The sequence below is a fragment of the Histoplasma capsulatum genome (assembly GCF_000150115.1).
Source record: "Histoplasma capsulatum G186AR genomic scaffold supercont2.10, whole genome shotgun sequence".
Lineage (NCBI taxonomy): Eukaryota > Fungi > Ascomycota > Eurotiomycetes > Onygenales > Ajellomycetaceae > Histoplasma > Histoplasma capsulatum.
The window spans coordinates 79,739-94,459 of record NW_025544810.1 but is presented as its reverse complement, the minus strand read 5'-3'; the positions used below and the strand labels follow the sequence as shown (position 1 = coordinate 94,459).

The window sequence follows — 14,721 nt, the reverse complement described above, 5'->3', positions numbered from 1 at the left end:
TGTTTGGAGAACTATCGTGATCGATGACACTTAGCCACTCGCAGGAGATTCATCGCAAGATCAAGAGAATTGAAAATGTTGGAATTAAGATGAATCTCCTAAGTGAGTGAAGAAGATGCTCTGTAGAGTACAGCTTGTGTTCCTGCATCCGACACATTATATTCTATAAATATAAGCAACCTCTGCCTTCTACACCCCCTTCTCAAAGACTTTGATGATGTATCTTAATTGAGATATTACTTTATGAAGATGAATGATATCGAGGAGCTGCTATGTGGAGATTTCGTGCTAATGTTAGTGAGATATACAGATTACTCTCCCATCCATTCACCAATCTACCTGCCTACCTTTCTTGCCAACTACGTGCAATATCCGGTGATGATATCTATAGACGGTATGGATATCTATCGATGATATGAAGCTTCAGCATAGATCACACTATATATCTAGCAATATCCATCAGTAATATGAATTAATACCCCTCAATTGTTTATATTCTTCTTTATGCATGTTGTTCTCTACTGTCACATCTTAGTAGAGGCTCTACGCAGTATATTTATGCTTATGTAACTGGCCGTAGCGAGCGTAACGAGTGAAGCATGATTATATTTTTTAAAATCACGATTGAGTGTAAATAACAGCTGACCTGCGGGTATAAATATATCAATCACCCTGTTTCCTTTTTCTCCCTTCGTTTTCTGCGTGCGTCGTCTTTAATGAGGGAACGGATTGGAAAATGAAACATATAATCGACAATGAACTGTATCAACTAGGCAGAGAAGCGAATAAAGTGAGTACTATAGTAGAGTTCTCAGTCGCATTTCATGGCTTAAAAGGCCCTTTACATCGCTATTGGAAAATGGGAAAAATAGCAATAAGATGCAAAGAAGCTTCCCCTTCTTCATTTTGTATATACAAAAATATAAACTCTATTTAAACCATGCATTGCTTACACGCAAGGTAACAAAGGAAGGATACAAGTCTGACTGTGACACCACTCCATCTCTATTGGCAGAAACAAATGACCTTTTAACATTGATCATCGCTTCAGCCCAACTTTTACATTCCGCGTAGGAAGTTAGCTTCCTTGATGCTCTTTCGTCGGGCCTCCCTAGCACTCTTGGTGATTTGCGAGCATGTATCGATGCTGGATTTCGCCGTTTCTAGGAATTCCGGGGATTGGGCTTGCGGGACTGCGTCTGCTGGAGTGATATCGATAGCTTGTTCATGAAGTGGAATTTTACGTGGTTGAGAAGCTGCAAGAGCTGCCATCTTTCTTTCGTGACGGAGACGTTGCTTTTTATTCATGGCTATTCCATCGGCGGTTAGAAGATTATACTAAAAGGATACAAAGATGAAAACGGTGTGGGTGGGACAGCCGTAATATCATGAACTTACTGGAAAGATGTGCACTTCCGTCTGCTTTTGACCTTGCCTTTGCCTCGTCAAGCAGGCCCCACAGCCAATCCGGATATTCATGATCTTCCAGGGCAAAAACCTCGGGTTTATTTTTCATGTAGTTCATGCCTTTAAGTTTGGTACCTGCCGGGGTGCCGCTCATAACACGCGGTGGCTCATTTCTCGTAAGTGTCACGGGTGCACTTAAGGACGGAGGCGCAACTGATGGGAGGGCAATTGATGGGGTAGACGATGACTGGGGTGATGAAGGGTTATCGGAAGCAGGTGCGCTATAATGGCGAAGACTCTGTCTGTATGGGACGAGAGTTGCGCATCGTGATGCCTGGAGGGAGGTAGAGCCTTGTTGGCGGAAAGGTAGACGGCAGAGGAGGCTCGTTCTGCAGCGTTGGCATAGCATTTTCGGGAGGTGGGAAATAATCTGGGCGATGGTGGCCCAATTCGATATATGAGCTATCCGAATAAAGTTGGTTATGAGCTAGGCGCAAGTTTACTACAAATGAAAGGGAAATCCGATGGGTGCAATGTCCCAGTATCCAAAACGTGAAGGAAGGAGAAAGTTGGATGCCAAGGCCGACAAACTATATCACGTGATCATTAGAACAATAGGGACGCTAGTCTGTACTAGGAAGCCCAGGGTACCTAGTTTGAACTACAGATGTAGGCTCAATACATGTAATTGATGCAATTCCATCAAGTTTTTATCCATTCTCAATATAATCTGGCTGTCAGATGAAACATCCGATTTAAAGAAGTATATACTACAGAATATTAAAGAAAGCAGGATTTTCAAACAGCTGGATGTAATGATCAGCCAGGCACGGGCAGGCAAGGTTAACCACTCGACCAAAAAGGTCATACGCAATAACAGCTGCACACGCTCTGATCTGATTCCATGGAAGGTTGGCTAAAATAGTCTAGAGTCATAGGCTCGGTCGCCCTGGAGCTTGCCAATTTCCCGGTCATTGGGTGTGGTGTCAGAACGCTGCAACATTTCAAGGTAGGAGAAAGGATTCAAACCATTCCATCTGATGTTCTCTGGATAGTTGAACATGTATATGCTGATTCCCTTCTTGGCCAGCCCATCGCTCTATGCAGCCACCCTTGTCTGTTGATGGCATCTTGGCTATGTATATTCTTCTTGTCTGATCGCGCGAGTCAGGATACAATGGCCTGTGAAGCCATTTGACAGCACTATCTATGAGCTACTTTTCAAGCATCTACTTTACAGAGGATGAGTTAGAAGTTTGTACTTAAACTCCACTGTACGCCATAACAAAGCAGCCGAGGCGATACCTCCAGGGCAATTACAGAGCATTAGTCATGCCACTGCTTGCCCGGCATCGAGATCTTTTTCCACTCAGCAAATTCACCATCGAAGATGCAGGCAGTATACGCGTGTGATGGATATTGTGAATCGACAAACTGACACTTCTTTCTGCCCTTTAGTACAAATGGGCACTTTGCACCATGTGGAGTCGCGTGATGGATTTTGTACTGCCTGAAACAGTGTTACACCTACAATCCCTTGTCTGGAAATGTCCTTGTGGGGAAAGACTACAAAGCTGAACATAAGGTATGTTCACTATCTTGCTTTCTGATGTTATCGATTTGGGCACTTATCTGAAGAGTATTCTTTCAGATGTTAATAACTTAATCCATTACAGATCTATTTCAAATAATCACCTTTTACATCTCTATAACTTTGTCATACTCAGTAATCCTAATGACAACTATGAACTTATTCTTGAAACACATTCACGATGCCATTTTTTGAGCTAAAGCATAAGGTCTGAGGATCAGCTGAACTCAATTTGATCTTTATCATCTCTCTCACTCTCACTGATCTGCTAACTGAAAAATGTTTTTCAATACCTTCATATTCAGTGGTCAGATGAATTGAATCTCAACCAACACCATAGCACGTTGACAAATTGATTTTAAAGATGAGAAAATCAGTGGTTCAAATGAGATGAAAGTTCTGCAGTCTCTGGTAGAATTGTTCTGTGGTCTTCTAAATAGTTTCAGGACTCAACTGAAAAAGTTAGAAGAATGAGTTGCAGAGAGAGGGTGTCTATCCTTCAAAGGGGAATGTATGGGTGGTAGTGCACATTAGTTTGGGCGAACAGCAGGTGTTGAGATTGGCAAGAAAGAGAGCGGAAGAGATGTTAGCAGCGGTGGAGAGCGGGAGTGGAAATGAGAAGGATTCGTTAACGACGCCGGCGATGCGCGAACTGCGGAAAAGGACTCTGCAGTTGTTGTCAGGTTGCTCATTACGAAGAGTACAAGGCAAAATGTCAATGTACAGCTTCTAAGGCTGGTTCTAAAAAAATAAAAACTTAAGAGCGTTTGCAACCTTGTTCGTCAATTACTCAAAATTGCATATTCTTGCGCCGTGGCTTTGGCCGAGGCCAGTGCTCAGCAGGGGGGGGGGGTCATTAAGCCTTCAACTGCTCTGCTCCGCCCTTGGTTGTCATCTTCAAAAGGAGAGGCTACATCCGTAGGGCGGAGTCGGACTTCTCAATTGAAAAAATTTGAAAGAAAAAGCCAACCCAATCACATAATTATATTTTGTAGCATGGTTAGCATCTATACCCATACGGCTGTACACAGTGCTTGTCGCATTCAGAAGGAGACAATATATTTCAGTGTATAACAAACGTGTTTATCCGTACAATCTCTCCGTCAAGGAGACTATTTTTCTGACAGATGGGAGAAAATAGAAAAGAGCAGCAGAACAGGTGGAAATTACCGAGGCTCTAATTATGGGCGTTAGTTGAAGAGACCAACAGGAACCAATCACTCAATCACTCAATTTCTAAGTGCCTGTGCTTAGAAAGGCTGGTGGCATTTTGATTCAACTTTTCTTGGAAAACGCAAGGAGGGAGATTGTCTCGGTGTCAGCGCTAAAGCACTGCCAACAGATGAGAATCCCCCTCTAAATGCTATGCTGATGCTTGCTCGGTCACATCGCCGCTCAGCGAAATAAATAGCCACCACCACCAGCACAAGCAAACCAGTACCTTGACCGCACCGAGCAGCCAACATCAAGGTTAGATCAGGTTAACACTAGCTCGCTTAGCTAGATTAATATCACGCAATGTTATCCTCCGAGGAGGACAACCGCGCCAAGCGCCAGTTCTTCGATACATAAGCAGATTGCGAGTTGATCTTGCGTATTTTCGAAGCAGGCGATTCAATCGTGATCAAGGGCAGTTGGGCCTGGAGGACTTTCAGTAGACCCAAAAGAACAACGCAAAATACACCTCAAGAGCAAAAGAACTGACGGTGCTGGGAATCGAACCCAGGCTGGCGCGGCCACAACGCGACGTCTTACCACTCGACCACACCGTCGACATGTATGGTTGTGGCGCCAACGCACTGGAAAGTACTAGCGATTTTGCTTGTCCTTTGTTTAGGTCAAACTGCCTGCATCCCACGACAACGGCGAACAATTATCTCAAGCCCTCAGCGTCAGGCTAAATGACATTGCAATATCTTCCTTGGCCTTCATTTCCGGCTAACCGGTTTGAATGCTGCTGTTCAGTCTCTCAAGAATATGTCTCACGACTTCATAGTGGATTATAGTACTAGGACGGTGACAACTAGTATGACTGAAATCATGCCAGCAACATCGCAAAGTGCCTACGTGTAGTCGCGATGCGTGATAGAGCAGTCGGATAGATACCCAAGGATTGGCTCTAACTGCTGGATCATGAACTGTGGCAGTTTTGACAGAACAAAACACATTGAGAGTTTTGCGGTCCTTTTCTGGTAACGGTCCGAGGTACACTTCCTCCCCCCGTGGAGGACATGATAACTTTCCAAGTCCTGTAAGCGTGGAATCTTGAGAACGAATTCGACATCGAGATTGACAACATTCAAATTCTAGCTGTCGTCAAACGAAATGAAAAGAAATCGCGGACCGCTCCAGTCCAGTGTTATGTCCTCAATGTAGGTTCCGAAGCGTGTTGAAGCACTTAAGGAGTAAAGTGCCTGCTTCACCTCAAAGAGAAGATAAACAACACAACACAGCTCTATCAGTGAATAATGAATGCTTGGTGTTCACGATTTCTCTTCATTCTGTTATGTTAAAAGCCGTTGTGTTGATCTTTTTATAATGAACCATTATAAAACTCAAACAACATATCCCCTTTTATCCTTTTCTCTGGATTAGTAGGGCGACCTCGAGTCATCAGTCCCACCATCATCTCATATACCAGATACCGACTACAGCCATCGAGCAGGGCGAGGCTTGACTAATTGGGTCACGGAACTAGTCGAAATGTCACTTCAAACCCCCTCCCCTGGCTGGATGGAGAGACTGTTGTCGTCCAAGCAGTACAGCGACTGTGTAATAGAATGTCAGGGCGAGAGTTTTTATGTTCATAAAGCCGTGGTGTGCACGCAATCCCCGGTTATTGCAGCTGCAATGGACGGACAGTTTCGAGTACGTCAATCGAGAAATCTATTAGAGTCTATACGTTTCTGACAGCCTGCCAGGAAGCGAGGACGGAAGTGATGCACTTGTTCAGTTTCGATGTTGAGACTGTCAAGCGCATGATTGACTATCTGTACACCGGCCAATTCAATGGAGATCTAAAAAGCGAAGAAGTGGATAGCGCCACTACCATAGAAGCCGGGGATAGCTCGTTTTCTCAAGATGGTAGGCATCTCTTTAACATTATTTACGAACTCTTCAGCTAACATTAGCTGCTCGAACCAGATGCACTGTTAAGCATCCGTCTACACATGCATGCCATCGCAGATTATTTGGAAATATCGGGGCTTAGAGAGCGTGCAATTGAGAGCATCTGTCACGTTCTCGGCATCAACTGGTCTATTGAGAGATTTTTGAGTGCGATGAATACAATACTGGCGACCTCTCAAGACGCGGACATGTATGAAGCCATGGCGAGCATAGCTGCCGATCATATCAAAGAGTTGCTGGACTCGGAGGAGTTCATCCACCTTGATATGCCGAATCGGATGACTTTGGGTATAGCTCGAGAACTAGCAAAGGGACAGACCCGTTCCCGCCGCTATCCCTGCCGTTGCTGTAGCCGTTGCAAGTTTCGGCAATAGCTGTTAGGCATGGATTGCTCCTTGATCATACCATTCGACCACCGACTTTTCTTATGTTTGCCGTTTTTGTTAATTTCCTACTTTCTCTTTTTTTCCCCTCTACTTCTCCCTATTTTCCCATGTTATGTGTGGACGATGTGGCCGTTTCTTTCTACTTTGGCCTATTCTGCATGACGATGACAATGACTTGCCATTTTCATTCCTTTTTGCTGATGTCTTCCGTCCAACGTTGTATCTCTCTGGGGTTTTTTTGGGGAAACTGGAGGAGAGGGGGGTGTGTGGGGGGGGGGGGGGGGGGGGGGAGGAATGAAACCTAAAGCACTTGAGAATGGCATTTTGCCTTTTTGTTCGGAACGATTACTACGTACGCTGGTGCAACTCATGTATGACTTTTTGTCCGCTTTTAGCTGAATCTTGGCAATCCCTTTGCTCGGATTGCTTGGCGCGAAAAACACCAGACAACAACAGAGCTCCTTGGTTCCCTTGCTTTATTTAGACGATATATCGCGTATTGTTCTTTGTTTCTTTCTTTCTTCTCTTCTCCCTTTTTTCTTTTTTCGCGGAGCGTGATTATGCATATGTATGTGCAAGAATATCTCGGTTAAGAAGATGTTCATGAAAGACAAGAAGAGACGCCATGGATTCATTTCAACGTTTTATTGGTCTGGGGAAATGAGAAGAAGGTGTACGAGGATACATTCTGCTTGCGTATGGGCCGCTGGAATGAGTTATCTTATAAGTTCTTACTTCAACAAACGAAAGTGTTTTGGGTGGACTCCTGTATTGACAGTTTTCGCTCGGACGAGGGGCGGATTTTCATGACTTCTTACTTGGGGATATGGTCAGCGAGGATTCATTTATTTATCAGAGTGGTCGAGAAAACTTGGTAGAACAACAGTAGTGTGCTATGTTGAGCAATAGGGAAAAGTTTGATATTGGATGAGAGTTCTGAGTAAAACTACCACAAGGGAAAAAGGGTCGAGGCATTTTTTATTCTATGAATCAGATAATTAAACACAGCTTTTCAACTCTTTTCCAATTACACGTTGTCATTCGACATTTTCTCTAAGTATCCCATATTTCCCTCCCAAGAAGACAGGCCGGAAAACATTCACCTGACCAATTAAGATGCGTTTCTCGCTTTTACCTAGAGAGCGCAATATCGTCAATTCGTAGGATCAGCTTCACTGTTTCAGCTGCAAGCTCGATCGCACTCGTGCTCACGAGCAGCGGCTGCAGCACCTTCTCGTCCGCAATATTGTCCTTAACCCCTCCACTTCGGATGCTCACTCCGGCATTCTTCTCTCCCATGGCGTGTCGGTGACGGAGGTCGGTAACGACCTTTATGCCATTCAATCCGGCATTCTCTGCGAGGGTTGTAGGGATAACCTCCATTGCATCGGCGAAAGCTTTCCAGCATATCGCTTCCGTGCCTGTGAGAGCCCGAGATTGTTTTGCTAAGGCTTGTGAGACTTCGATCTCCGGTGCACCGCCGCCAGCAATGAGGGCGCGTTTCTTAACGAGGCATCGGATCACACAGAGGGCATCGTGGAGGGATCGCTCCACTTCGTCGAGGACTAGGCTATTTGCACCACGGGCCACAATTGACACTGTCTGGTTTGCAGCTGCTGATTTGATGCCGGTCACCTTGGTGTAGCGGGATCCGGCAGATTGAACCTCCTCGATTAAGTCTGCGGTTCCGAGTTTGTCTTCCGTAAATGAGTCGATGTTGGCAATGGGTTTGCAGCCTAAGCTTTTGCAGAGAAATTCTACTTCATCACGTTCAATGTCCTTTACAGCCATGATCTTTACGCGGGAGAGGAAGTAGAGAGAGATGTCGTTAACGGCATCGCGGAGGATGGATTTTTGAATCAAAAGCACATTGCACTTGGTTTTGGCAATCTTCTTCACCATGTTTAGAAGATACATGCGCTCTTCCTTAATGATCTTGTCCATCTGTCGATAGTCATTTACTACGATTTGATTTTCCATCTGGGACCATGGTCAGCATTCAATGATGAGCTGGAAAATGATATGGACGTACATCTGGTTTAGGAGGGCTTAGTTGAAATTGAATTAATGCAATTCGAGCCTTCTCAACTCTGACGGGGCCGCCAGCGCTTTTCAGGACCCCTTGATTCAGGATCAAACCATCTACCATTTCGCTGTCTTCAATTGTGCCTCCCACTTTCTTCACTATACGGATATTTCGAAGGTCAACGTTGTCTGCTGTTTTAGGATCTATAGTTTTTAGCACGGAGTCAACGGCGATGGGCCCGAGCAGGTTTGAATATTGGGAAACGATTTTCGAGGACAACGACGTTGAAGCGGCTTGAAGAAGTGTTGCTCGATCTGAAAGGGAAATAGGCTGGGACATGTCGTGAAGAATCTGAACTGCGGCGGCGGCGGCTCTCTGGAAAGATTCCGAGATAGTAGTTGGGTGTATTCCTGCTAAAGATATCAGCGGCTGATAAGGATGAATGTGAATGAACAAGGGAAGAATCCCATCCCACCTTTCGCCAACAATCGATCCGCGGCTCCCAATAAGCTTCCTGCAATAACAACGACAGACGTAGTTCCATCGCCAGCTTCCACATCCTGCGCAGCACTAAGGTCCACCAACATTTTTGCAGCGGGGTGCATAACAGCCATGTCTTTTAACATGGTGTTTCCATCGTTCGTCTATGGCTTGGGTTAAATACCTATAAATAATAGTGGGGAGGTCGTAGAGCGTACAATTATGGTTTCGCCTTTCCCAGTTTGAATCTACTACAGATCAGCCTAGTAGTTCCTTATCATATTCACCATGTTGTGATTAAAATTTACCATCTTGTCCATCCCTCTTGGACCCAATGACTGCTTCTCGGTCAGCCCCATGTTCTATGTTGAGAGTGGGTGTTTAAGGGCGCAATACCGTCCTTATAGCATCGGCAACAGCTATGAGAACATTTAGCAAGTAATTGCGAATAAGCCATAAGTTATACATACCTCTAGCTGCCATGATATTGCCGGCCCGCACGGCCATGGGTTTCTCTTTATCCTATTATACCCAGTGAGTAAATATTAGGAGGGAAAGGCAGATATTGTGAGGCCCAAACCTTGAAGCTGTTGTTCCCGACATTGCCAGAGGCGCTCATAGTAGACGCCATCTTAGATATCTATATAGATGACGCGCTATACAACGAGATAATGCGGTTAATGGAGGGGTCGTTGGGAGTTGTCCAAAAACTACGGACTCTTGGAATTTCAAAGGTGATGCTTGGCGATCATTGACGCTAGTGCGGTGACAAGCTCCAGCCAACCTTACATAACCATCTGAGTTTCCTGAAGCTAAGTTACCAACCAACATCATAACACACAACCATACGCATCACTGTCCACACCAAACTCGCCGTGCTACCTAGGAAAGAATAATTCATAATATATTTACTTAGTGGCTGCTTCAAGACCGTCGACCTTGATCCTATCTCTTACCACCCTTCTTGCCATCCCGCCAGCATGCCCAGCGCCACGGGCCAGAACTGGGAGAAGTACAAGAAGAACTTTGCAGATGATGAAGAGCCAGAGAAGAAGATTACACCGCTAACAGATGAGTACGTCGTGCATCTCATCGTTCGCTCTGTGTCAACTCTGGAATTTTTGGACTAATCTATCCCGTAGGGACATCCAAGTCCTCAAGACCTATGGCGCAGCCCCATACGCGGCCGCGTTGAAAAAGCTCGAAAAACAAATCAAGGAGAAGCAAACAAGCGTCAACGATAAGATCGGAGTAAAGGTATATGGTTCTATTATACATTTAGTATTGGGGTGATGATGAAACTCACCATTCTCAGGAATCCGACACCGGGCTTGCGCCACCGCATCTGTGGGATGTTGCAGCAGATAGACAACGAATGCAAGAAGAACAGCCACTACAAGTCGCACGCTGTACGAAAATTATACAAGATGAGAAGGATCCGGAAAAAAGTAAATATGTCATCAACGTTAAACAGATAGCCAAGTTCGTTGTGAACCTTGGGGAGCGAATCAGCCCTACGGATATTGAAGAGGGCATGCGTGTTGGGTAAGATTCTCTATCCATCTGACTACAATCGGTGGACTGCGAGCTGATGATATATACTTAGGGTGGACCGAAATAAATACCAGATTCTTCTCCCTTTACCTCCTAAGATTGACCCAAGCGTTACGATGATGACGGTTGAAGACAAACCTGATGTGACCTATGGAGACGTTGGAGGATGTAAGGAACAAATTGAAAAGCTTCGAGAAGTTGTCGAAATGCCACTGCTGTCACCAGAACGATTCGTCAGTCTAGGAATCGACCCACCAAAGGGAGCTTTGCTCTATGGTCCACCTGGAACAGGAAAGACACTGTGTGCACGAGCTGTGGCCAACCGAACGGATGCCACTTTCATTCGGGTTATTGGCAGTGAGCTGGTGCAGAAATACGTTGGAGAGGGAGCACGAATGGTGCGTGAACTCTTTGAGATGGCTAGGACAAAGAAGGCGTGCATCATTTTCTTCGACGAGATTGATGCAATCGGAGGGGCGCGTTTTGATGATGGTGCCGGAGGAGACAACGAAGTACAAAGGACTATGTTGGAACTGATCACCCAATTGGACGGGTTTGATTCTCGAGGAAACATCAAAGTCATGTTTGCTACCAACAGACCATCCACTCTTGATCCAGCGCTGATGAGACCGGGACGCATTGACAGGAAGATCGAGTTTTCTTTACCAGACTTGGAAGGGCGGGCTAACATTCTTCGCATTCATGCCAGAAGTATGTCGATGGAACGAGATATCAGATGGGAACTTATTTCTCGGCTCTGCCCGAACTCGACCGGGGCAGAGCTTCGAAGCGTGGCAACTGAAGCGGGAATGTTCGCCATCCGAGCCCGGCGAAAGGTCGCAACGGAGAAAGATTTTCTGGCTGCAGTTGATAAGGTGATAAAGGGGAACCTGAAGTTCAACTCGACTGCAACATACATGCAGTACAACTAAAACAGCATACTGCAGGAGATATTGCACTGTACGATGGCGGAACAAGGCATACAATAATCCCAGTTCCTGAAGCACTGTGTTTAGATTCTTATTTTTGTTAGATCAATGGAATATATACACCTATAAATGTAATATACATCATTCTCGTTTGAACCATCATGTGAACGGACCAACTCGGAAAGATTACCTCTACATCCGTTGTGATTGGCTGCTGGTGGGACCTCTGCCTCGGAACCAGGCAAAGACCAGCTTATGTAACGGTCCTATAACCACCGCTCTTCACTAACTTCCTCGTCCAAAGATCAAACTCAGTTTTAGATGTCCCGTCTCAACAACGCCTCCAGTTAGTGCTTTGACTTAATTGGATCTCCCAGTGTTCTGTGTTAGACTTGAGGCATCATGAGCTTTTCCGGATTGCGGAGCCTGGCTTCCGCGACGAGGGTATGGCACCTACGATTCCCCTCGCCCTCAGCACCCAAGCCCTTGTACGAACTGACAAGTGTTTTCTCTATAGTTTTCCAACGCATTTAAGGATCAAAGACGTCTATTTTCTTCTTCACGTCCCACAGGTATGCCATGGGCCTCTTGCCAACATTGGAAGCGTTGCCAATTGACCCGCAAAAGCCAGGATATTCGCGAATCAACCTCTCCGGGCGAAAGAAGCCCCTCCGTTCGTCTCGAAAAATTATCCCGTAATCGTACGTGGTCTCCCCGCCGTCTCGAATTATCTATAATCTTTGAAATGAAAATGTTCTGACGATTTATAGGACCACGAATATGATGCCGTCGTTGTTGGAGCTGGTGGTGCTGGTCTCCGTGCTGCCTTCGGCCTTGCGGAGGCAGGATTCAACACAGCTTGTGTTTCAAAACTATTTCCTACACGAAGCCACACGGTAGCAGCTCAGGGAGGTATTAATGCTGCCCTTGGAAAGTACGTTTTCGCAATTCCGTGGCAGCTATCTGAAGCAATACGAAGGTGTGCGCTGATTTTGAGAATCTAGTATGCACGAGGATGACTGGAGATGGCACATGTACGATACCGTCAAGGGATCCGATTGGCTGGGTGACCAGGATGCTATCCATTACATGACAAGAGAGGCACCTCAGAGTATCATTGAACTTGAAGGATATGGATGTCCATTTTCGAGAACAGAGGATGGTAAAATCTATCAGCGTGCTTTCGGTGGTCAGTCTCAGAAGTACGGCAAGGGAGGCCAAGCTTACCGATGCTGTGCTGCTGCTGACAGAACCGGACACGCTCTTCTTCACACTCTCTACGGCCAATCACTCCGACACAACACCAACTATTTCATCGAATATTTCGCATTGGATCTTCTCATGGAGGATGGTGAATGCAAAGGCATAATTGCCTATAATCAAGAAGATGGCACTATCCATCGCTTCCGCGCACACAACACCGTTCTTGCAACAGGAGGATACGGCCGTGCTTACTTCAGCTGCACATCCGCCCACACTTGTACTGGTGATGGTATGGCCATGGTTGCCCGTGCTGGCCTGCCCAACCAGGATCTGGAATTTGTCCAATTCCACCCCACGGGTATCTATGGTGCGGGTTGTCTTATCACAGAAGGTTCTCGAGGCGAAGGTGGCTATCTGCTGAACTCTGAGGGTGAGAGATTTATGGAACGATATGCTCCAACTGCCAAAGATCTGGCTAGTCGAGACGTTGTTTCGCGATCGATGACTCTTGAAATCCGCGAGGGACGTGGCGTTGGCCCTGAAAAGGACCATATATACCTGCAACTCAGCCATCTTCCTGCTGAAATCCTCCATGAGCGATTGCCTGGTATCTCAGAAACCGCATCCATTTTTGCCGGCGTTGACGTTACCAAGCAACCTATTCCCGTTCTCCCAACTGTTCACTATAACATGGGTGGTATCCCAACTCGTTATACCGGCGAGGTTCTCACATTAGATGAGAAGGGTCAAGATAAGGTAGTTCCGGGCCTGTATGCTTGTGGCGAAGCCGCTTGTGTTTCTGTCCATGGTGCCAACAGACTTGGTGCAAACTCGCTGCTTGATCTCATTGTATTCGGCCGGGCAGTCTCCCACACCATTCGTGATAAGTCATCGCCTGGTCAACCACATAAGGAGATTAGTGCGGATGCTGGAGCTGAATCGATTAGCGTTCTTGACAAGGTCAGAACTGCAGAGGGATCTAAATCGACATTTGACATTAGAAATGCTATGCAAAAGACTATGCAAACTGATGTTAGCGTTTTCCGAACGCAAGAAAGTTTGGATGAGGGTGTCCGCAAAATTAAGGAGGTTGATCAGATGTTTGATGATGTGGGAACCAAGGACCGCAGCATGATTTGGAATTCCGATCTCGTTGAGACTCTCGAACTGAGAAACTTGCTGACTTGCGCGTAAGTTCCCCTCTCCAATATATCCTACACCAATTTTTCAAAAAGAAAAAAAAATTTAATTTATAAATGGGTTTTCTTGTTTGCTAATGGACTATAGTACGCAAACTGCTATTGCCGCTGCCAACCGCAAGGAATCCCGTGGTGCACATGCCCGCGAGGACTACCCAGACCGTGATGACGAGAACTGGATGAAACACACATTGACCTACCAAAAGCAGCCTCATGGCAAGGTCGACCTTACGTACCGTGCGGTAAATCCCAATACGCTCGATGCGAATGAGTGCAAGCCTGTGCCGCCATTCAAGCGGACGTATTAGATGTATTTTCTGTGAGACTGAAGTTTGTATGGCTCGGGATCACCTATGGTGTACCGGGGAAAATAATACGCGGGAGGTCTTATCTCCTATATGTTCCATTATATAACCGATCTTTTTTTGATTTGGTTTCTCTTGAGTTCTTCTGCGTCACGAGTTTTTCCTCCATTTACCTCTACTTCCTTTTTCTACCGTGTTTTCTGTGAATACTTTATCTAAGCGTATGTTTTTTTACTTAAAATTCTTGCTCATCTACGTTGCCTAGCAAGCCGTATAGGCTGCTCATTGTACCATATTCCTATGAACTAGCGTGGAAGTAAAATGTGATAGGTGGTTGCGAGATGAGGCTATGAAAAAGCGGCGAATATCTAATTACAAATATTTGACCTTTGAGCAATCGATGCTCTGTCTGAATATTCAATCAACACAACGTTTAGTTAGCTAGTTATCGTAACCGACCTTCCGTCCTTCATATGTAGTTAATCGTTACTGCTGGGTTAGAATAAGGCCTG

At 45.7% G+C, this 14,721-nt stretch overlaps 7 protein-coding genes and 1 non-coding gene across 8 annotated transcripts; 4 read left to right on the top strand and 4 right to left on the bottom strand.

The window, feature by feature from the left end:
- Window positions 1-987: 987 nt before the first annotated feature.
- On the bottom strand, window positions 988-1,860 carry HCBG_06679 (mitochondrial 54S ribosomal protein YmL37; the record flags this gene model as incomplete). The annotated part of the gene is made up of 2 exons (XM_045433728.1): window positions 988-1,310; window positions 1,399-1,860. 2 exons carry the CDS (start codon window positions 1,814-1,816, stop codon window positions 1,060-1,062), a joined length of 669 nt encoding a protein of 222 aa, XP_045285209.1.
- Window positions 1,861-2,954: 1,094 nt separating this feature from the next.
- HCBG_06678 (uncharacterized protein) lies at window positions 2,955-3,198 on the top strand (the record flags this gene model as incomplete). The annotated part of the gene is made up of 2 exons (XM_045433727.1): window positions 2,955-2,992; window positions 3,084-3,198. The coding sequence occupies 2 exons, from the start codon at window positions 2,955-2,957 to the stop codon at window positions 3,196-3,198; spliced, it is 153 nt and encodes a 50-aa protein (XP_045285208.1).
- A 1,311-nt stretch (window positions 3,199-4,509) lies between these two features.
- HCBG_06677 (uncharacterized protein) lies at window positions 4,510-5,133 on the bottom strand (the record flags this gene model as incomplete). Its single annotated transcript, XM_045433726.1, has 3 exons — window positions 4,510-4,638; window positions 4,704-4,845; window positions 5,066-5,133. The coding sequence occupies 3 exons, from the start codon at window positions 5,131-5,133 to the stop codon at window positions 4,510-4,512; spliced, it is 339 nt and encodes a 112-aa protein (XP_045285207.1).
- HCBG_11058 lies at window positions 4,700-4,770 on the bottom strand. The gene has a single exon. It is a non-coding gene; the product is annotated as a tRNA-His (tRNA).
- Window positions 5,134-5,848: 715 nt separating the features above from the next.
- On the top strand, window positions 5,849-6,501 carry HCBG_06676 (uncharacterized protein; the record flags this gene model as incomplete). The annotated part of the gene is made up of 3 exons (XM_045433725.1): window positions 5,849-5,866; window positions 5,920-6,082; window positions 6,143-6,501. 3 exons carry the CDS (start codon window positions 5,849-5,851, stop codon window positions 6,499-6,501), a joined length of 540 nt encoding a protein of 179 aa, XP_045285206.1.
- Window positions 6,502-7,405: 904 nt separating this feature from the next.
- HCBG_06675 (T-complex protein 1 subunit delta) lies at window positions 7,406-9,716 on the bottom strand (the record flags this gene model as incomplete). The annotated part of the gene is made up of 8 exons (XM_045433724.1): window positions 7,406-8,493; window positions 8,546-8,949; window positions 9,015-9,183; window positions 9,238-9,267; window positions 9,328-9,357; window positions 9,416-9,438; window positions 9,490-9,541; window positions 9,600-9,716. The coding sequence occupies 8 exons, from the start codon at window positions 9,648-9,650 to the stop codon at window positions 7,645-7,647; spliced, it is 1,608 nt and encodes a 535-aa protein (XP_045285205.1).
- A 283-nt stretch (window positions 9,717-9,999) lies between these two features.
- HCBG_06674 (26S protease regulatory subunit) lies at window positions 10,000-11,656 on the top strand (the record flags this gene model as incomplete). Its single annotated transcript, XM_045433723.1, has 4 exons — window positions 10,000-10,094; window positions 10,162-10,276; window positions 10,335-10,564; window positions 10,626-11,656. 4 exons carry the CDS (start codon window positions 10,000-10,002, stop codon window positions 11,503-11,505), a joined length of 1,320 nt encoding a protein of 439 aa, XP_045285204.1.
- A 176-nt stretch (window positions 11,657-11,832) lies between these two features.
- On the top strand, window positions 11,833-14,555 carry HCBG_06673 (succinate dehydrogenase; the record flags this gene model as incomplete). Its single annotated transcript, XM_045433722.1, has 6 exons — window positions 11,833-11,946; window positions 12,020-12,074; window positions 12,130-12,203; window positions 12,273-12,436; window positions 12,507-13,895; window positions 13,993-14,555. The coding sequence occupies 6 exons, from the start codon at window positions 11,905-11,907 to the stop codon at window positions 14,210-14,212; spliced, it is 1,944 nt and encodes a 647-aa protein (XP_045285203.1).
- Window positions 14,556-14,721: the final 166 nt, after the last annotated feature.